A 22,812-nucleotide genomic window follows, 5' to 3' on the forward strand; every position below is an offset into this window, starting at 1 on the left:
ATTCATGCAGAATAGGATGTTTATTCATGGACGTTACAATATATTTGGGTCAAACCACAGGAGCTGAAGTGTGTACCCTCATGCTCCAGGTTTCAAAGTTGTAAACTTACTTTGTGGTTGGCAGATTGATGTTTGCGTTTGTTAATTTTAATAATCTGAACTATTTGACCTCAACCTGGGCGCCTATTTTGAGATTTTGAGAATCCTTGGATGTGACATGACTCTACCTCCAATCTGTATGTCCCCTCCCCACGGTGATCAATAGCTGACTGTTCCTCAGAAACACCAGAGAACTTCTGATGCTCTATGAGTGCTGTAACTTCTCTCTCATGCATGAATAAAGTGTGTAAGGTTTGAGAAAGTGACCACGCCTCCTTTCTGTTCACTGCTCCGCCGGACGACCCCCCCACGCAGGGCCACTTGACCACAATTAATGGCGACGAGGATGGGATCCTAAACACCTGAGGTTACAGACTCGATGCAACGACTCCACTGATCATGTAGACTGGTAGGAGAACACCTTTTACCAGTTACAGCAGCAGACTCCCAGTAGCAAACCTACTCAGTCCTCCACCTCTGCTTGAGCAGCTGCTGCTGCCAATGATGATCTCCAAAGTCCTGTTCCGTCACTTGGTGAACTGTCTAAGCTTCCTAAAAGAGAGCAGAACTTGTCTGCCTCACTCTCTCCCACTGCTCAATGGAGCCCTGCATTTAGAAGAAGAACTAGAACCTGGAAACCTAGGATACCAGGACAAAAGTGTGTGTTAAATGATGAAGGAGAAGAAGTGATTAATGAAGAGGATTGTATCCTAGAAGAGGTAGAGGGTTTGAAGGCCAAGACCAACAGGAAGAGGAAACTGGCACCCCAGACCTCAGACTCAACAGGGCCCCAGACCAGGACCGCCTCTGAACCTGTGGCATCCCCCTCAACAATAGGACAGCACTTCAGTGTCTTCCAGTGTGCAACAATGAAAATGAAAAACAGAAAGTTGTAACTGAATGCTCTCAAATAACTGCTGAACCTAAAGTTGAATTATCAGTAGATGGAAAATCTGCTGAACTATCAGTGGACACAGGTGCAACAGTTTCCACCATTAATAAGTCAGATGCTAACTGTGTAGGATTAGTTCCTACTTCTGAAAATATAAAAACAGTAGCAATTGCTGGAGCAACTATGCAAAGTCCATTGGAGCACCAGCCAAAGTTCAATTTGGACTCATTTCATGAGAGCATCCATTTGTAATCACTGATAACTCACCAAGTAATCTATTGGGTCGGGATTTGTTCACCAAGTGGCGTGCAACTATTCATTGTTCTCCTGAAGGCGTTCATACCACAGTCCCTGACCATGATTCTAAATGCTTCTTCAACATGCTACAGGCGGTAAATACAGGATGCTATTATTCTCTCATGTACTCCTTTTCAATCAGATGCTGACGGTGTCCTGGATTCAGACGGATGATTTCTTAGCAGGAAAAGAAGACCTGCCAGATCATTCCAGGTTAACAGGTTTACAAGACCTCCATGTAACTCTACATGTTGATATGACAGGAACGGATGTTGCCTACTTCAAACTGTTAGACCCAAATACGGGATCACAATTCTCTGTGTTCTCAGATACTTTGGCAAGAACCCCAAAAGGTGTTTTCTATCTACCAAACGTTGGAGGTTTGGCTTTGTCACTGTTTCAGGTTGATAAAACCTCGCCCCATATTTCCGTGGCTGTTGTTGAAGGAATAGAAGCACAACGACTCGGCCCTGTAGCACATTACATGACTCACAATTCCCTGCAGGAAGGGTTTCTTTATGATGACATCATGTGTGTACATGTGTGTATGTGTATATATGTTTTGACTCTACACATGGACACAAACTGTCCTGTTGCATGTGGCTGTATTGTTATTGGAAGACAAGTCATGGCCAGATAGTTCATCAGTGGGGGTGGGGTGAGAAGATGAGGTTGCAGTATGTTAATTGGAAAATCGTGTGTGTCTGTGTGTGTGGTTGTGTGGTTGTGTGTTATGGTTCACAAAATAAAGGAAAGACGATTAAGTCCCATTTATGTTTATTATGATTGTAATTAATTTACCAAGAAAAGGGTTTCAGTCGGCTCACAAAAATATCTGCAGCCTGAGAAATAGAATAACAGAAGTGTCCCAACTCTTGTCCTTGGATATCCGTCTATTGGCAAGATCACAAACTCACCTTGATGATACATTCAATGAGGATGCACTGGGAATCCAGGGGTACAATATTTTTACAAGAGACAGGAACAGCTATGGAGGAGGTGGAGCAGTTTATGTACAAAATCACATTCCAGCAAAAGAAAGATTGGATTTGATGGCTGCAATACTGAAGTGATCTGGGTGCAAATCAGTCTACCTCATGTTCAACCATTGCTTGAAGGGTGTGTCCAGACCACCAAGTGCAAGGTTTCACGTTAGATAGAGGACGCCATCTTGATCGAGACATTTATTTGCCTGGAGACACAAACATAGATTGGAACTGGTCCACTTCAAGAGAAGCTGCGATGCAAGAACATGTAATTGAACACAGATGGTGGAAAGATCAACAAGAGTGTTCTAGGAAAGATGGGGCGAAAGTGAAACATGCACAGACCACATACTCCCAAACTGGAGCTGTTTCTGTTCCAAAGCATTATCTAGACCAGTGGGGTGTTCTGATCAGAACCCAGTGGTAACTGCAAGGAAAGGACATGCTCCTCTAAGAAAATATACAGTCAGGAATATGAAATCACCCTGGGTGGACACAGAACTAAGAGAAGCAGTGAGATGGAGAAATGAAGCAAAACAGGCAGCGATAATATCTGGTTTTGAATCGGATTGGCAAATCTATACAGAAATTAAGAAATTATGTTACTTCTCTTTCTTCTTTTTATTACTATTCACCACAACTGGGTTCCATTTGCAGTCGTTCGAAATAATAAAAACACAAGAACACACCCGAGGTTCCTTTTTAGCTGGAATTTTCCTTTCAGAGCTTTAAGAGTGAGGAGAAGGATTTTAAACTGTGTTCTGGATTGGTGATGTGGTCTCTCCTCCTAGTTCCTGTCCATGCACGTGCAGCTGCATTCTTGAGCAGCTGCAGTCTTGAAGGGGAGGTTCAGTTTTTTGGACCTTTGGCCTTCCCAGCTCACCAGGGTGCTCCCAGCAACTGGAGACAGTTTTGGACCCATTGGGTCTGGTCCTGCTGACGCTATCTGCAATGCTAGTGCTAGCGCGAGTGGATAGGCCTGCCATTTAAATACCATCTTACTCACTCCACAGCACATTCCAGGCGACTGACATAAAACTCCAGAAAATCAATTTAAAGTGTTTGTTGATAGAATCATTCTGGGGAGGAAACTTTTAGTACATCGCGGTTCTTTTTGAGGGACAAACCTCAGATTTCAGGTGTAATTTTACCTCTCCTCTAGTCGGTAGTAATGGGCTCACGTTACAGCTTCAGAGGACTGATATGCTACTGACTGAATGTATTCCTCAGCCATTGATGAGTCGGCCGATATTTATCTATAATATATATTTATATATCCAGTGACTTCTACCAGTGCTGTCTCTGTGCTGGGCTCTAAAACCAGGCTGAAACCCTCAAATCAACTCTTGTTATGGAGGAAGTCACTCAGCTGATTAGCAGCTGCTTTCTCCAGGATTTTAGAGAGGAGGGGAGGTCAGCTATCAGTCCATAGTTGGCTAGAACCTCAGGGTATCCACAGCTTCCCTGACCAGGACTTGAACCCTAGGCTGTGGTGGTGAGAGCACCAGTCCTAGCCACTGGACTATCAGGGACCACACTGACCAGAGTTTGTCCTTGCAGGAGTCAGTGACTTAATAGTGTCGAACAAAGGGTTGAACCTGAATGAGACAGTTACCCTTCAACGTGGTGCCAAGAGTGAACCAAGAACACTACAATGGGGGTGAGAGTGGAGCCATGATGGATTCACAGTTCATCACCTCCACCATCATGTGGACCACCTGATCACCTCTCCCTCAACCTCTCAATAACTCATTCTCCAAACCGGGAATCGAACCCGGGCCGCGGCGGTGAGAGCGCCAAATCCTAGCCACTAGACCACCAGGGACCACACTGAGCTCTCCAACAACAGAGACTATAGACAATGACTCAAGAACACAGGACTCTGTTGTCTCAGCTTGAGATACAGAGGGTCCACCAAGACCACCAGACACCTCAGCTTCCCAAAGACAGTCCACCCCCAGGATCCTGCCCCCCTCTGCTCCAACTCAGCCCTCCATTCATAACTGACTTTGTCTCAGTCTCTTCACAATGCCAGTCACTGAAACACTGACAATGTGATGGGGCTTCCTGTCTTTGCTGCATTTTCTTCAAGGCTCACTACTGCTACTTCCTACAGTCGTCTCTACTGTGTACTTGTACTACCAGTTGTTATGAGCAACTGTGGATTTCTAAATATTCCAGTCCTCAGTTTGCAACTGTATCGTGATGATGGGTCTGTTTAGAGCTGTCAATCAATGTTAATAATTGATCTTAGCATCTGGAGATTATTTTAGGAACACAAATACTTTTACTTCATTCTGAGGATGAGCAGACGTTCAATATAATGATTATTTATTAGTCAAAGACTCCTGCTAGTCAGAGAGGATCTGGGCTGGATTGGAAAGCTTCTGAGAGGGAAACCTTCACTCTGGACTGGACTGAGAATGGAGCAGCCTCAGCTTCCGGGAGCCTGACTTGCCTCTGTGTTCTAAGGTTGTGAGGGCTGACATCACAGTGAAACTCCTGAGATCACAGAGCCTTTGAGATCACAGGCTGACTTCCTTTTTATCCCTAAAATTAAGAAGAAAAATGTTGTGTCTGTGTTTGTGTTGCTGGATCAGTTAAACAGTGACTCTGACAGAGGGGATGTAGCTCAGTGGTAGAGCGCATGCTTCGCATGTATGAGGCCCCGGGTTCAATCCCCGGCATCTCCAGCTGGACCATTGGAGCCTTCATCTTATCAGCTCAAGTGATCCTTAAATGTGACAACAGTTGATAACAAACTACCAGAAGAGAAACCTGTCTGTTGCATATCAAAGTACTTGTAGCTCGGTCAGTATGACTGTGAGCCTTCATAGCCAGCATGAAGGAGCTGGTTTTATCTTTGCTGGGGAAATCCCACACACAGCTGCTCTCAGTTCCAAATGTGTGTGTCCTCACTCCTCCGTCCTCCTGCTGCCCTCAGAATACAGACACAATTCAACCTGGCAAGTTTGGAGCATAGAAGTGCTCCTGAAGAGATGTGTGTCAGCCCACAGCTGGCTGTTCTTACCTGGAACCTCAAGATGAAACTGCTTCCACAGATGGGAAATGAATCTGATGTTGACTTTTGGACAAATCACCTGTTCATCAGTTCATCATCACTTCCATCCATTTCTACTGCTTATCTTGATATAGAAAGGAGTCTATCTGCTGTGTGACTGAGGCAGTTACTGTGAGCTGCTGCATGTCTCAGTGTGTGTGTGTGGGGGGGGGCTGTGTGTGACTGGTCGGCTGCCAAGGATTATTGATGAGATCAATCATGATCAGCTCAGAGATCACGGCACAGAAGAAGGAGACTTTTTGATTTTTGGGGGTTCAGTTTCTAAGTCAGACACATCATCACAATTTGAAGTTTTCCTCCAGTAAAAAACAAAACAACACAAAACCAAACAAAAACATGATTTGACTTTTGATGTCTACATTTTTTTGGAAATTGTGAGTCCAACAAGCAGGAGGCCGTTTGAGCTTGGAAACTGTGAAGCATCACCAGTAACTGCTGGTTAATTTACAGGTGTTTCCTCCAAAAAGTTTAAAATGAACTCAATGCTGAATCCCTCGTCGTCATCACTGAGCTGCAGAATTGGTCCATGCAGGAGGCTGAGCAGGTCTTCCTCTCTGGTCCAGTGTCTCAGCACAGGTCAGAGTAGAGAATTAAAACATGAACACAAATCTTTATCAGCTGTTTACTGATATCAGTGACTACCTTCAAGTAAGAGTGTTAGTGAATGGACCCTTTTTAAAGTTTATGTTATAATGTTTGAAAAATGATGCTCACAAAAACACAACAAAAGTGTTTGTGGTAAAATGATTCCAGTAGATTTTATTGCCATTTTAAGAGTTCAAGCGTATTTTGGTGACATTGTTTGATATCATGACTCTCAGTTACTTTAGCAGGACCATCGTGACTTGAAATCTTCCTCATCATCCCATATCGACCCTCAACCCCTCACACAGAACCAGGAGCCCTCAACTGAAGGAACCTTTAAAACTGAGAAGTTGGAAAGAAAACAGTATTTTGGTGGAATGAACCTTTAAAACTATAAATTAGAAAGTATTTTGGTGGAATGAACCTTTAAAACTATAAATTAGAAAGTATTTGGTGGAATGAACCTTTAAAACTATAAATTAGAAAGTATTTTGGTGGAATGAACCTTTAAAACTATAAATTAGAAAGTATTTTGGTGGAATGAACCTTTAAAACTATAAATTAGAAAGTATTTTGGTGGAATGAACCTTTAAAACTATAAATTATAAAGTATTTTGGTGGAATGAGCCTTTAAAACTATAAATTAGAAAGTATTTGGTGGAATGAACCTTTAAAACTATAAATTAGAAAGTATTTTGGTGGAATGAACCTTTAAAACTATAAATTAGAAAGTATTTTGGTGGAACGAACCTTTAAAACTATAAATTAGAAAGTATTTTGGTGGAACGAACCTTTAAAACTATAAATTAGAAAGTATTTTGGTGGAACGAACCTTTACAACTATAAATTAGAAAGTATTTTGGTGGAATGAACCTGTAAAACTATAAATTAGAAAGTATTTTGGTGGAATGAACCTTTAATACTATAAAAAAAAGTATTTTGGAGGAATTGGAATAAACCTTTTATACAGTTGTCAGAAATTAAAGGACAGGAAGTAGTATTTTGGTGGAATAAACCTTTAATACTGTAGTTCGAAAGGAGTAATTTGCTATCATCTAATTCGATAGGTGGCGCTGTCACCAAAAACCAAAGTCCCAGAACTGCATTTTATCATCCAATTCAGTAGGTGGTGCTGTGGGGTCCTGGAACTGCAGCTCTCTGGTGCTGCAGGATCTCCTCTTGAAAAGCCTCACAGTTCAGAGTCGTTCCAGAACCTAGGAGCAGAAACCAAAGTCTCCTACGACGAGGATGGGATTGGAACCCACGCCTGCAGAGCTCAATGGATCAGCAGTCCATCACCTTAACCACTCGGCCACCTCGTCTCCTGACCACCATGATGTGCTGCTTTCTCTGAGCCTTTGAAACAGCTGAACTCTTTGGAGCCCATTTGTCAGAAATGGACCCAGCAGGAGCCACTGAACACAACTCTGACATCATCAGGCTTCTTCCCAGCAGCTTGGTGCTCCAGAAGGAAGAATCCAGACCATCGCTACATCATCAGAGTGAGCACCAGCTGATGTTGACCAGTTTAACAAGCCTTTGACTGCTAAATGACATCCAAGCTCAGATTCTCTTGTCCTGGTAGAACAAGTCAATGTTGAAGAAGATGAGAGCACCAGTCTCTTTCATCCAATGCTGGAACAGCGTTAGACTGAAGGTCTGAAGGTCCCTGGTCTGGTCCAGGTTTCAACAGGGGACCAGCATCAGCCAGCAGTTAAATGTGGACAGCAGTGGAGGTGAAGCCCACATCAAGGAAACAAGCCTCCTATCACTGTCCTGTGCTGAGTTTCTTTAACTCCCATCATGGGGGGGAGCAAGCAGTGGATGAGGCTGTGGTCGACATGCAGCCACCGGCCACTGTTGAAAATGAGGCACTGAGGAGTTCCTGAAGCTCATTGCACCCTTGAATGTTCTAGCAAGCAGGAAGGTTGTTTAAGAAATGTGAGGTTTGGATGAATTCATGGGTCCTGTCATGATATATTATATGATATGATATTATAGTATATTATTCATTCATTGTCTTCTGCTTATTATTATCTATATTATCTTTCTATTAAGGGTCGCGGGGGGTGGAGCCTATCCCAGCATCTACAGGGGAGAGGCGGAGTTCACCCTGTACAGGTGACCAGTCCATCACAGGGCCAACACACAGAGACAGACAACCATTCACACTCACAGTCACACCTTCGGTCAATTTAGAGTATCAATCAGCCTCGTCCCCTCTTGATGTCTTTGGACTGTGGGAGGAAGCTGGAGTACCAGAGAGAACCCACACAGACACAAGGAGAACATGCACTCGAACCGGGAACCTTCTTGCTGTGAGGCCACAGTGCTGACCACTGCACCACCACTAAAAGCAACTGAAGCCGTCCAGAGACTGAAGTGGGAGTGAGCTGCTGAAATGAGGAGCCATGAGCCTGAGCCAGCAGAGGAAGAGCCTCGCTCCTCACATGGATCACAACCAGCTATGAAAACACATTTCTTTGTGTTTCTTTGTGAATTTCTGTGGCAGTTTGTCATGTGATGATACACTCATGATGAACAAAGAATTAGCTCTTAAATATTTGCTAGGGCCTCTCTGGAAACCTCTTGATATGGAGGTTGAGGACAACAAGATGACCTCTCATACTACAGCCGATTCAATGAGCAAAGTCCAACGCTACCTGGCTGAAAGCAACACCCCAGAACACAGGACTGTCACGGAGTGAGCCATGACGCTTGCACCAAATGCGCGCACCTAGCCACTCACGCAAGCGCATAGGCAGCTATCTGCCGGCACAATAAAAACACCAGCTGACCTACTGCTGTGAGTAGCACTTCATCTACATTCAGTTTCTGTCTTGGTTTACCTGGTTTTCACATTCCACACTACACTGTTCCCCATACAGTCTCACCAGCATGTGTTTGAGTGTGCAGGGGTGGCCAACCAGCATGTTCAACACATTTATTTTTTTTATTCATCACTCGCGTTTTCAACACGCGCCATTTTTCTAAAACATTCCCTCATCTGTTAAAACATTGTACTGGTAACGAAGCACACTTACACACACCACCGTTTTTGCAGTTTAATGTTTTTAGCAATCTTTACAAACACATTCAGTTTTCTGTAGACTCACCAGCACATCACACACTCCCTTCTTCCTCGGGCGAAGCCGAGGAACTGTTCCAAGGCGCAATTGTTGGGGGTTCCGCGCGCTCTGGGCGGTGCATACTGTATGCACCGTACACTGTATACACAGTACGGACCAGACTTGCTCCTGTGATTCATTCTATTTACCGTTACACTGGTGTCAGAAGTGTTCTGCGATGTCTTCAGAACGAGAAGTGAAACTCATGATCTCCAGCCTTGAGGCACTTTTGAGGGAGGGTCCCTGGAAAGTTGGTGAAAATGATCCGGAGAGTGCTGCTGCTGGTCGTCCTGACGGAGCTAGTGCGCCCCAACCTTCTGTGCTGTGGCGGGACGCGGGGCAACAGAGGCCCGCTCGCCAAGACCGGGGTGAGAGACGACAGCTTTGCACGGAGGACTTTGCATTAGGCCAGGGGCAGTGTATGGGAGAAGGTACGTGGACGGGGTCCAGTGGACAGAGGCGGGAAGTGATGCTAGACAGCGCGCCGAGGCTGTCTCAGCTGGACCGGGGAGAGAGGAACCGCTTCCGGGCTAATGAAGTTCCCAGCCGAAAGTCAACACATGGGGGCCGCCATAGGACCAGTAAACCAGCCCGTACAGCCTCACGGACAGTCTATGATTAAGCTTCATCGCTACAATGGGGAAGAGCCTGCTGACACTTTTCTTTTACAAGTTCAACTGGCTGCACAGATTAATAGATGGTCTGATGAGGAGACAGCCGGACATGTTGCTCTTTCATTAGAGGGGAAGGCATTGCAGATACTGACAGATCTGCGCCCAGCTGAGCTCCGAGATTGGTTGAAGCTTAAAGGGGCTATCCAGTGTCGATTTGACCGTCACCTTTTTGTAGATGATGCCCGAGACCGGCTAGCAAAGCGCCGTAGAGAGCTGGGAAAAAGCTTAGGTACATACGCTGCAGACCTGCGGAGTTACACTCGCCGTGGGCACCCCGATTTCACCGAGAGTGTCCAGGAGGAGCTCACTGTCCAGGCTTTCCTCTGAGGACTACAACCAGGACGGCTGCGGGAGCACATGCGGTTGTTTTCTCCCTCCACACTTGAAGCTGCACTGAAAGAAGCAGAGCGGGTGGAGCATGTCCTGTGTCCCGAAGGCTCTGGGCGGAGCAATGATATTCGTGTTAACCAAGCCAGGGGTGACGATAGTGATGTGGTCGAGGCCCGTCGTACAACAACCAACCCGCAGCGACACCGTTCCAGGAGAAGTGACGGTGAATATTACAGATGTGGGGCCCCTGGCCACATTGCTCGCTTTTGTCCTGCTCCAACACCACTAAGTCAACAGCCGGATTTAAACTAGCAGGGGATGGCATCGAGGGGGGGCTACCATCCACTGAAATTACTACCACCCCTAACACATCTATGATGCGCCTTGGCTGCTTGGGACACACTCATGGACTTTATGTGGACTGTGTCATTGAAGGAACCCCATGTCGTGCATTGGTGGATACTGGTTCTACTATTTCCTTAATTAAGCCAGGACCTCTGCCGAGCTCCAGTGGCAAGAGTCCCAAGGGCTGGACATCCACCGACCAGAACATTACAACGGTCACTGGGGACCGGGCAAGGATGTTGGCTACTAGGATGCTGAAGGTTTCTGTGGACCACCTCCAGGTACATCACCAGTTCTGGCTTGTTAACATCCAAGATCCCTGCATTATTGGTCTTGACCTTTTGAGTGAGTGGGGGGCTGTGGTGGATGTGCCCAAAGCCACCCTACTGTTGAACACCGGTACCATAGCTCTTCACCAGTCTTATGATCCTGAGCCATGCCAAGTCGTGAAGCCGCCATCGCGGGTGCAGCCGCCAGCGCCACAGAAGGAACCGCCAGCACCGCAGAAGGAGCCACCATCAAGGGTGCAGCCGCTATCCCCGGAAACCAGTGAAGCCATCGCCGACCTCTTTGCTCGGACTTGCCAGGGACTGGGGACTGAACAGCAATGTCAATTAAAAACACTGTTGGACATGTTTGCTGATGTGTTTGCTGCCAAAGATGAGGACTGTACCCACACCAATCTTGTCCTCCATGACATAGACACTGGGGAGGCCCGTCCTGTACGCCTCCGGCCACGCCGCCTACCCCTTGCCAAGCAGCTAGCAGCACAGGAGAAGATTGAAGAGATGTTGCGAGCGGGCATCATTGAACCGTCCAACAGTCCCTGGGCAGCACCTGTGGTTCTCGTTCAGAAAAAGGACGGCACCTGGCGATTCTGTGTGGACTTCCGCAGACTTAATGAAATTACTCGCAAAGACTCGTACCCCCTGCCACGCATCGACGATGCCCTGGACTACATCTCTGGCTCATCCTGGTTCAGCTCCCTAGACCTTCGAAGCGGCTACTGGCAGGTGGAGCTGACTCCCGAAGCACGCCCCAAAACAGCTTTTTCCATTGGCCAAGGATTGTGGCAATTCAAGGTCATGCCCTTTGGCCTCTGTAATGCTCCGGCCACCTTTGAGCGGTTAATGGAGAGAGTCCTAGTTGACATCCCTCGGACCCGGTGTGTGGTCTATCTCGATGACCTGCTAGCACATGCTGCAGATTTCGAGAGTGCGCTGAAGAACTTGCAGGATGTTCTCCTGGCTGTCCGCCAAGCTGGGCTCCGCCTCAACCCCAAGAAGTGCCATCTGTTCCGGAGGCAGACCTCCTTCCTTGGTCATGTCTTTAGTGGGAAAGGAGTGTCCACCGATCCAGCAAAGGTGACTGCAGTCCAAGAGTGGCCAACCCCCAAGGACATTGCAGAGCTACGCAGTTTCCTCGGGCTAGCCTCTTATTATCGAAAATTCATCAAGGACTTTGCCTCCATTGCAAGCCCCCTCCACAAGTTGACTCAGAAAGGTCATGTGTTCCAGTGGACAGAGGAGTGTGCCGCAGCTTTCAACCATCTGCATGGCGCCCTAGTGAAGGCTCCTGTGTTGGCCTATCCAGACCCAAAGAGGACCTTTATTGTGGACACTGACGCCAGTAATGTGGGTCTCGGGGCTGTGCTTTCACAGGAGGGGGAGCATGGTGAGCAGGTTGTTGCATACTACAGTCGCTCCCTCAGCAAGCCAGAGAGGAACTATTGCGTCACCCGTCACCGAGAACTGCTGGCGGTTATCTTGGCTGTACGTCATTTCCGGCCTTACTTGTATGGCCAGAGGTTTGTGCTAAGGACTGACCATGCCTCCCTAACCTGGCTGCTGAACTTTAAAGAACCTGAAGGGCAGCTGGCCAGGTGGATAGAGAGTCTACAAGACTATGACTTTGACATCCAGCATCGAGCCGGGCGACTTCATGGTAACGCTGACGCCCTGTCTCGTAGACCATGTGAAAAGAGGTGTCGGTTCTGTCAACAAGGAGACGAGGGCCATCTGTGCACCAAGGTAGCGGCGCTGCAGTGTTTGGTGGTACCTACTGATTGAGTGACCATCGATCCTCAGCAGCTCCAGCGGGACCAGCAACAGGATCCAGTCCTCTCCCGGGTGTACTCCTGGGTGGTGGCAGGACAACGCCCAGACTGGTCAACTGTGTCTGCACTGGATCCTGAAACCAAGGCTCTACATTCACAGTGGCCCAACTTTCATCTCCAGAACGGGCAGCTCTACCGGCGTTGGAGCTCCCCTAATGGACAGCGGGAGATCTTGCAGCTCCTGGTCCCAAAATGTCTGCGGCACAAAGTCCTCCAGTCGGTCCATGGTTCGGTGGGAACTGGGCACTTCGGTGTTACTAAGACTCTATTGCGGCTGCGGCAGAGATTTTACTGGCCGGGGTGCAGGCGCGATGTTGAAATGTTTGTCCACCGGTGTGATTCTTGCACTGCACAGAAAGGCCCCACCAGTCGTTCACACGCCCCATTGCAACAGTACCAAGTGGGGGCACCCATGGAGAGAGTGGGTGTGGACATCTTGGGCCCATTTCCCATCACTGACCAAGGGAACCGATACGTCATTGTGGCTATGGATTATTTCACGAAGTGGCCCGAGGCATACGCAGTTCCAGATCAAAGTGCTGCCACAACTGCCCAGAAATTGGTGGATGAGTTTTTCTGCAGATTTGGAGTTCCAGAGGAACTCCATAGTGATCAGGGACGGAACTTCGAGGCTAAGGTGTTCCAGGAGGTGTGCCAGCGGCTGGGGGTGAAGAAGACCAGGACCACTCCATTGCACCCTCAAAGTGACGGGTTGGTTGAACGCTTCAACCGAACTCTGGCCACACAGCTCGCCATTCTCACCAGCCGTCAGCAGCGGGACTGGGATTGTCACCTCCCTCTGGTCCTTTGGGCGTACAGAACCGCTGTGCAGGAGTCTACGCGGTGTACTCCTGCTGTTATGATGTTCGGTCATGAACTGCGCACCCCGGTGGATCTGGTTTTTGGGTCCCCTCCAATGCCGGAGGTTCAAGGGGAGCCTGGACTAGACTACTTTTTCAACCTAGTTGAGCGCCTGCAGGAGGTCCATGAGCTTTCCCGGGAACACCTAACTAACGCTGGAATCCAACAGAAGAGGGCTTATGACCTCTGTAGTAAGGGACAGGACTTCACTCCCGGCTCCAAAGTGTGGGTCTATAGCCCCATCCGGAAGAAGGGACATTCCCCGAAACTCTCCAGCCACTGGGTGGGGCCTTGTACTGTCCTTGAAAGACTGTCGGATGTGGTGTATAGGGTACGACTGTTGCAAAGGGGCAGGGTGGTAGTTCTCCACAGAGATCGGCTGGCCCCTTACCAACCTTTGGCTCCCCCTGCAGTGCCCCCAGATGATGTTAATCAGTCCTCGTTGAGTCCCTCCCCTGAGACCACCAGCAGGGATCCAGTCCCGCAGCCTCGGTCTCAAAGACAGCGTAGACTTCCACAGCATTTGAGAGACTTTGTTGTGGACGGCTGGATTGCTGAGGACAGCTAATCATGCTAGGTGGGGGCAATGTAGCGTTCTTCCAATGTTATGTTGTGGAGTTTTGTATTGCGGCCATTTTGTTGTGTAGGGTCACCTTAGGCAGGTTGCCATTTTTGCATGCCTGGTCAATTTAGTTGGCGGGCCTGGGTTTTTCCGCTTCTTGTACTGGGAGTTTGGTTGACAATAAAGGAGACAGTACGGACCAGACTTGCTCCTGTGATTCATTCTATTTACCGTTACAATACTATTTGAGCAGGGGTGTTTTTATGCATTTTGGGGAAAATATATTTTGTTATGTGTAGAGGGGATTTTGGTTATTGAAAATGATTTCAGGTGTTTATATATTCTGGTATTTTTCTGTTAGTTGTTATTTCTCATTTAGAATTTTATTTAGTAAATTGATTAATTTTGTAACTGGGCTCTTCTGTGGGGAGGAGCTGCGGGTATAAAAGCCCTGTAGAATGCTCCAGAGCGGTTTTTTTTTTTGGTGTAGACGTCGGTGTGGAAGGTACTGAGCAGTTGGCTTTAATTTAGTTTTGTGCAGGGTCATTTTTGATTTAGCCTGGCAAAGTTAAAGCTTGTTTATTTTTGCATTTTGATATTCTGTTTCACTGAGTTTAAATTCTGCATTTTGACTTTATTTTGGGACACTGTATATATTTGCACCTTTTGGAAGAAAAATTTTAGAAAAAAAAAAAGGACAAATAAAAAGTGCTATTTTTTTTAAAGAAGCGTCAAGAAGAAGAAGAAGCTCTCTTTCCTCTCCACCGCTGTCCATTCCTGCAACAAGGACCTGTTACAATACTGGAAAAATAACCAGAAAACACATCCCCACCTTTATCAGCTCACTCTGATATCTTCCATTGTCATGCTCACATCTTCATCTGTACCCCGTGAAAGAGTTTTTCTAAGGCAGGGGAACCGGTGTCAGAAGAAATCGCCTTGGAACAAAGACACTTCCAAAAATCGAGCGTTAGCGTTCGTTCTGTAAGGCCATGGTAGTCAAGCGCTATTGGCTTTCCCGTCCATCAATCAAACTGATCAATAAGCTTATCTACAGCTGCTCCGCATCAGCTGATCAAATCCCTCACTTCTGATTGCCCCCTCTCAACTTAAATGTCACCTGGCCTCAACGACCGCTCTGCTAGCTTCTGGCTATGCTGCTCTGCCTGCTGCTATCTGCTGCCATCTGCTGCCATTTCCTGTACAGTTGCTCCTGCTTGCAACTTGCTACCCTCCACCTCCCCAGCTCCACCTTGTTGTGTATACATGGCATAGTTCATTCCATGTCATGTTGCTGCTCTGTTCACGGGGGTATGTTTGCTCTTCCAGTCTTAAACTGGGAGAACCTTCCCTCATGCTGCTGGTCCCTAGTTTCATGGTGCTCATGAAAAATTCTCAGGGGACTCCTCTGAACAGAGCCGTACCACCAGTTTGTGCTAGAATAAACAATCAAGCTCATTATCATCTCTGTGTTTCTTGACGTGAATGGACCTGACAGAACTTGTGTTCCTCAATAAAAATGCAGAAATGAATCACTTTTTAGTCTTTTATTTTATATGATTCAACACTTAAGTTCACAAAATTCCATAGAGAAATTGAAAATTTCAGTTCTGAATTTTTTTATAGACAAATTTGCTCCATTTTACATAGCGACTCATTTCAGCATTTACACAAACAAATTGAACAAATGAAATTCTACAATGATGAGATGATATTTGAAGGAAAGGATGAGCGATTAAATGTTATTTCACAGGCTGATGTTGGGTTAGCAGTATGGAAGCTTTTCCATCTTTTTTCAGTTTGTTTACCTGCAATGATTGAGAGCTCCTGCAGGGGTCGCTATTGAGTGGCCAACACAGTGTCAAAACAGTGCCGACACAGTTAGTGTAGTGTGTCAGTTCACACCTTAAGGGATCATCATCCAATCACTACCTTGCAGTCCTCATCCATGCTGAGGAGGACAGACCTGAATCCTGTCTCCCTTTAACGTCACATGGAGTTTGGTACTCTTTCAAGATGAACCTCACTTCTGACTTCCTTTGCTCAACGGTTCAAGGGGTTGGGAGTCCTCATCTATTTAATTCTAACATGGATAGAAAAGAGAACGTCTGCTGGCCCAAGGGATTCGTTTCAGCTCAGCTTCAACAACCTTTGACAACCTGAGTTCTTGGGAATCAAACATCTGTTTCATTTTAACGTCGTTGTAAAGTCTATAAAAAAGTTCATGTCAAGAAGTTCTCTTTGAATGCAGCAGAAACCTTCATCAGGAGGGTTACCAGGGTCAGGGCTCAGCAGGAATACAAACAAGAGACAATCAGGAACAACCTTCATCAGGAGGGTTACCAGGGTCAGGGCTCAGCAGGAATACAAACAAGAGACAATCAGGAACAACCTTCATCAGGAGGGTTACCAGGGTCAGGGCTCAGCAGGAATACAAACAAGAGACAATCAGGAACAACCTTCATCAGGAGGGTTACCAGGGTCTGGGGTCAGCAGGAATACAAACATGAGACAATCAGGAACAACCTTCATCAGGAGGGTTACCGGGGTCAGGGGTCAGCAGGAATACAAACCTGAGACAATCAGGAACAACCTTCATCTGGAGGGTTACCAGGGTCTGGGGTCAGCAGGAATACAAACATGAGACAATCAGGAACAACCTTCATCAGGAGGGTTACCAGGGTCAGGGCTCAGCAGGAATACAAACATGAGACAATCAGGAACAACCTTCATCAGGAGGGTTACCAGGGTCAGGGGTCAGCAGGAATACAAACATGAGACAATCAGGAACAACCTTCATCAGGAGGGTTACCAGGGTCAGGGGTCAGCAGGAATACAAACATGAGACAATCAGGAACAACCTTCATCTGGAAAAGCTGAGAAAGCCTGAATCTTGAAGCTGTCTGGGGAACTGAGCCTCAGGGAATCAACCTCCGCTGGTTGGGCTCAGAAGCTGTACAGAGAAACTCAACACTCCTTTTCTGGGCAGGGAGAGACCAGCAAGGATGCACTCAAGTAGCTCGTCCTTCAGGAGACAAACTCCACATGTGAAGCACCTTCGAGTCCATCAGGCTGGTGTCTAGAGCCTGGAGGAAAGACATCAAAAAGACGTGGTGGGTATGAGCCTCAGCAGGAAGCAAACGCTCAGCATAGTGGGACAGTTTAAAGACACAGGAGGTCTGATGGAGGCCTCAGGCACCACCTTGCAGGAAGTCCCTCTGCACCCACATTTCAGGGAAATTGTCTTTACAAACTGCAGTGAACTTTAGATGTGCTGGTTTATAGTATTTCACTGTAACAGTTATGAATGAAACAAACTAAAAATAATCAGTATTTTGTGAAACTGTCCATCATGTCTGAAATATTTTGATGTCACTTTGGGGCCCAACATCTCCCCGAGGGCCTCCTCCAGTTGGTCTGAAGTCTGATCAAACACCAGAGAACAAAGCAAATATGACTGAATCAGTTCTGAGGAAGTTCTGGGGAGAACCTTTATTGTTGTTCTGAAGCTCTGCTTCTATGTTCCTACCTGAGAGTCTCCAGCCTCCAGTGAGGATCCTTCAGTCCAGCAGACAGCAGCTCCACTCCTGGGCCTCCTGGATGATTGAACCTCAGGTGCAGCTCTCTCAGGTGGGAGGGGTTGGAGCTCAGAGCCGAGGCCAGAGAAGTAAAACCTTCCTCTCTGATCCCACAACCTAAAAGGCTGCAGTTAAGAGAACAGAGTTAATTCACTGTTCTACCAAATCCTGGAACCTGAACCTCTCAGATGTTGATGGTCTTCACTCCAAGTTAGTGAGGTTTTTATAGTTGCTTTAGCAGTGCCAGGCTAAAGGCTGTGGTCCAACTGCACCGTCACAGTGACAGTTTCCTCAGGAACAAAGCTACCAGGCCTCAGTAATCTACTACCAGCAGGATATTCCAGAGGAACTGTTGACAAACAGCTGGATTCTGTCCATCTGCTCTCACTGCTTCCCACACCAGCAGCTGCTTTGTCAAGTTCCTCTGGTCTTCACCAACAAATGGAACACTTCCTCCTCCAGTCTTTGTTCTGACTTCTCTCTGGTGACCTGCTTTGATCAGTGAGGTTTCTGCTGTTTCACTGTCATGACAGCGTGCAGGTTGTTGAGTCCCGTCACTCACGACAGGAGTTCACCTTCTCACTACCCTCTGATAAAACGCTTCTTTCTCCATTACTATAGAATCTATCACACATTCATAGTTAAGGATGAACCACAGGAACAAGCTCCTCCTCCACTGTGTTACCATGGTGACGAGTCCCCACCCACATCAAAGAGAGACGTGTTCAACCAGAAGTGCTTGGAGCCGCTGCACGAAGCAGGCAGACACCTCTGGGTGGCTGGAGCCTTTTTATGGAGGCGGCAGCAAATGCTGCTGATCCCTGGAAACAACTGGAAATCCAGGCTGGAGGTCAGGAAAACAACACATTGGACTCAGGCACTCGTGCTGAAGTTGACCATCACTTCTTGAGTGACGTCCCACTGCTACATGGTGACCACTGAGGGAGGTTTGGAAGGTGACTATTTATAAAGAACAGATTCACAGCAGTAGTTGACAGGCATTCCTGCTGTTGCCATAGCAACCAACCTGCCTCCGTGATGTGGCTCATCACTGTATAAGTGTCAGGTGACCTGAGGTTGGAGAAAGGGCTGGTAGCTCTGCTTCCACTGTAGGAGATCACGACGACGCTGACCGACACTTCTGAGCGTTTGAAATTCCTCCAAATGTCAGACGGCCGGTTGCTCACTGATGAGGCAACGATCGACCCTCCAGAATAAAACTGACCTTCATGTGGCTTGAACATCGGCTCAAATCTCTTCATTAAGGACATGTTTTGTTGTCACATGACCTTTGAACCCCAAAATCTAACCAGTTCATCATGAACGTTTGAGTCAAAGTAAAGAAATTGTGGGTGGAGTGGAGGCCTGCTAAGATGAGAGCTGGACTCTGACCTGAGAGTTTCCAGGTGACAGTGTGGATCCTCCAGTCCAGCACCCAGCAGCTCCACTCCTGAATCCTGCAGCAGGTTCAGGCTCAGGTCCAGTTGTCTCAGACTGGAGGACTGAGAGCTGAGAACTGAAGACAGAACTGAACAACTTCTCTCTGAGAGCTTACAGCCCCTCAGCCTGAAGAAGAAATGGAAACATGAGCAAACATGGCGTCAACACCAACTCATCAATGATGAAATCTGTTCTCATCTCTGGTTCAGGATCAGCTTTGATATGTGGACGTTTGGAGTTGATGCCTCATTTGCATATTTAAACAGGTTGATAGGAAACCTTCAAGAACTTTGATAGAACATTCAAATGTCATGGTGGGAAAATGAAGTCATCATTGATCCTGAAGATGTCACTAAGAGGCCGTCAGTGCTGGATGATGATGTCACAGTCAAGTTGACCTTTGGGATATTAATTGTCATGATTTCATGCTCACAGACGTTTGAGAGTCTCTTGTTTCTTCAGAGTGAATCATTGACTTCTCTCTCCTCTTGCTGTCAGTCTTAATAGCAGGCGTGCCAGCACTCCATGTTTCCTGAGATCTGATCACTGGAACCACATTCAGAGGTGGTCTGGTCCACATGGGGCCACATTCTCCCAGTGGTTTGTCCACCAATGAGTCCTGGGCCCCAGTGAAGGATCAGCTGATGTCCTCTGTTGAAGCAGAAAGACCATCGCTGAGCGAACGGCGGCGTATTATGACACCGTCTGATCACGTGACAGCTCACTGAGAGAGATTCTTCTGACGGCTCTGAGGACAACATGACCTCATGGGGTTGTGTCTCAATAACAGGTCACGTTTCAGGACGTTTGGCTGCCGTGTCCACTCATTCTCTGCTCTCTGTGTCTCTCTCCCACTATCAGATCCAGGTGTGGAACCACTCATCCAGAGATCGATGAACCACTTTCTAACCCTACCATTCACATGCATCCATCTGTGCTCAGCAAACTGGCGTTCTGATGGACACGCAGAGGAGAGAGAGACATTTTCCTGCCATCGTTTTGGAGAGTCTATGTCAACACTTTGTCTCTTACAAAGACGGAGGAGGTTTCAATCAGTCGGTGGCTGTTTGGAGAATGTAAATGTGGAATAAAACACAACGGCAACACCACTGATCTGTTCAACCACCTCCTGAGGCGCCACACCTGGGCCGGCCAGGACCGCCCTCATGAACCTGAACAGAGCTTTGGTGCACTTTATTGTTGTGCTGTGATGCTGCAACATGCAAAGCACTGATAATTCAAACAAAAGGTAGACATTTGCCATGAACTGTTGTGTTCTTGTTTCTGTCCATTATTTTAAACCTGATTCCCTCCAGCAAACAGCAGAGATCTGGGACTCCTCCCTGAACTCTCTAGTAGCCTGGTATTCATGGCACAGTTGGACAGTTTAGTTGAAGTCTGGCAAAAAGTGACTGAATCACTTTAGAGACCCCGAATTGAATCGACTCCAATCGTTCTAAATGAATCAAAGCTGCAGTCATGAATCGTGATTCAAATCAAATCTTTGTTAAAGTGAATCATTCCAACCACATAAGATCCATCCAGGTGACGCTCAGTGGGGGAGGCAGGTTTCTGCTACTGACCTGAGAGTTTCCAGGTGACAGTGTGGATCCTCCAGTCCAGCACCCAGCAGCTCCACTCCTGAATCCTGCAGCAGGTTCAGGCTCAGGTCCAGTTGTCTCAGACTGGAGGACTGAGAGCTGAGAACTGAAGACAGAACTGAACAACTTCTCTCTGAGAGCTTACACTTCACCAGCCTGAAGAAGAAATGGAAACATGAGCAAACATGGCGTCAACACCAACTCATCAATGATGAAATCTGTTCTCATCTCTGGTTCAGGATCAGCTTTGATATGTAGACGTTTGGAGTTGATGCCTCATTTGCATATTTAAACAGGTTGATAGGGAACCTTCAAGAACTTTGATAGAACATTCAAATGTCATGGTGGGAAAATGAAGTCATCATTGATCCTGAAGATGTCACTAAGAGGCCTTCAGTGATGGATGATGATGTCACAGTCAAGTTGACCTTTGACCTTTAGGATCCGTGTCATCAGTCAGAACTGGGCAGTCCCAGTCCTGAGCAGAACCAGAAGCAGAGCCACATTTCATGGTTCTAAGTCTCTCCACTGGTTGTCTTCCAGTGTGCACATTGATGGTCCTGTTGTGGGCTTGTTGTTCAAGCACTTCCTGGTCTCCACCCAGCATGTCTACTGGTCTTCAGTGGATGAACCAGTGCAGCCCCTCAGCTCCTCCTAGGAGTTTAGTCACTGCTCTAAAGTGCCCACTAAAACCTCTGGTGAGGCCCCTTGAGCTGAATATATATATATGAAACTCTGAATATATATACGGAACTCTGAATATATTGAAATAAACTCTGAATATATATATGAAAATCTTAATATATTGAATGAAACTCTGAATATATATACGAAACTCTGAATATATATACAAAACTCTGAATATATATACAAAACTCTGAATATATATATAATGAATCCTGAATATATGGAGTGAAACTCTGAATATATTGAATGAAACCCTGAATATATGGAATGAAACTTTGAATATATTGAATGAAACTCTGAATATATGGAGTGAAACTCTGAATATATATATATGAAACTCGACTGACGTCAGACTTCATGGCAGTGCCTGCGGGCGGCCATGTTTTCCTTCATAAAAAAGCAGAACTATTAATGGAACACTCTGCTGTGTGTCGAGTTCCGTATTTAGATCTGTATGGTTAGCTCGATATAGTTTTCAGGTGGTTCAATGAAGGTAAAACAGTGATCGTATTTAGATCTGTATGGTTAGCTTGATATAGTTTTCAGGTGGTTCAATGAAGGTTAAACAGTGATCGTATTTAGATCTGTATGGTTCGCTTGATATAGTTTTCAGGTGGTTCAATGAAGGTAAAACAGTGATCGTATTTAGATCTGTATGGTTCGCTCGATATAGTTTTCAGGTGGTTCAATGAAGGTAAAACAGTGATCGTATTTAGATCTGTATGGTTTGCTCGATATAGTTTTCAGGTGGTTCAATGAAGGTAAAACAGTGATTGTATTTAGATCTGTATGGTTCGCTCGATATAGTTTTCAGGTGGTTCAATGAAGGTAAAACAGTGATCGTATTTAGATCTGTATGGTTCGCTTGATATAGTTTTCAGGTGGTTCAATGAAGGTAAAACAGTGATCGTATTTAGATCTGTATGGTTCGCCTGATATAGTTTTCAGGTGGTTCAATGAAGGTAAAACAGTGATCGTATTTAGATCTGTATGGTCCGCTTGATATAGTTTTCAGGTGGTTCAATGAAGGTAAAACAGTGATCGTATTTAGATCTGTATGGTTCGCTCGATATAGTTTTCAGGTGGTTCAATGAAGGTTAAACAGTGATCGTATTTAGATCTGTATGGTTCGCTTGATATAGTTTTCAGGTGGTTCAATGAAGGTAAAACAGTGATCGTATTTAGATCTGTATGGTTAGCTCGATATAGTTTTCAGGTGGTTCAATGAAGGTAAAACAGTGATCGTATTTAGATCTGTATGGTTCGCTCGATATAGTTTTCAGGTGGTTCAATGAAGGTAAAACAGTGATCGTATTTAGATCTGTATGGTTAGCTCGATATAGTTTTCAGGTGGTTCAATGAAGGTAAAACAGTGATCATATTTAGATCTGTATGGTTCGCTTGATATAGTTTTCAGGTGGTTCAATGAAGGTAAAACAGTGATCGTATTTAGATCTGTATGGTTAGCTTGATATAGTTTTCAGGTGGTTCAATGAAGGTAAAACAGTGATCGTATTTAGATCTGTATGGTTAGCTCGATATAGTTTTC

The 22,812-nt window shown here is 46.2% G+C and overlaps 1 protein-coding gene, 1 long non-coding RNA gene and 1 other non-coding gene across 4 annotated transcripts in view; 1 reads left to right on the forward strand and 2 right to left on the reverse strand.

Annotated features, from left to right (window-relative positions):
* The first annotated feature begins 4,895 nt into the window (after positions 1–4,895).
* trnaa-cgc (transfer RNA alanine (anticodon CGC)) lies at positions 4,896–4,967 on the forward strand. Its single transcript has one exon. It is a non-coding gene; the product is annotated as a tRNA-Ala (tRNA).
* Positions 4,968–15,496: 10,529 nt separating this feature from the next.
* Positions 15,497–20,892, reverse strand: LOC147271614 (uncharacterized). 2 transcript variants are annotated; one of them, XR_015115692.1, is made up of 5 exons: positions 20,559–20,892; positions 19,409–19,626; positions 18,928–19,101; positions 17,487–17,660; positions 15,497–17,043 (listed from the first exon to the last, which is right to left on the reverse strand). It is a non-coding gene; the product is annotated as an uncharacterized LOC147271614 (long non-coding RNA). The 2 variants fall into 2 exon arrangements; XR_015115687.1 differs by having other exon boundaries at positions 19,409–20,887.
* Positions 20,893–21,611: 719 nt separating this feature from the next.
* LOC147271615 (protein NLRC3-like) overlaps positions 21,612–22,812 on the reverse strand; it is an 18,035-nt gene continuing 16,834 nt past the window's right edge. Inside the window, exon 9 of the mRNA XM_086202771.1 lies at positions 21,612–21,650. Within this exon, the coding sequence (XP_086058897.1) occupies positions 21,612–21,650 (39 nt within the window). The remainder of the gene's footprint in view (positions 21,651–22,812) is intronic.

This window comes from Aulostomus chinensis, chromosome 1 (assembly GCF_037954235.1).
Source record: "Aulostomus chinensis isolate RoL2024-O1b breed Wild chromosome 1, RoL_Achi_v1.0, whole genome shotgun sequence".
Classification (NCBI taxonomy): Eukaryota; Metazoa; Chordata; class Actinopteri; order Syngnathiformes; family Aulostomidae; genus Aulostomus; species Aulostomus chinensis.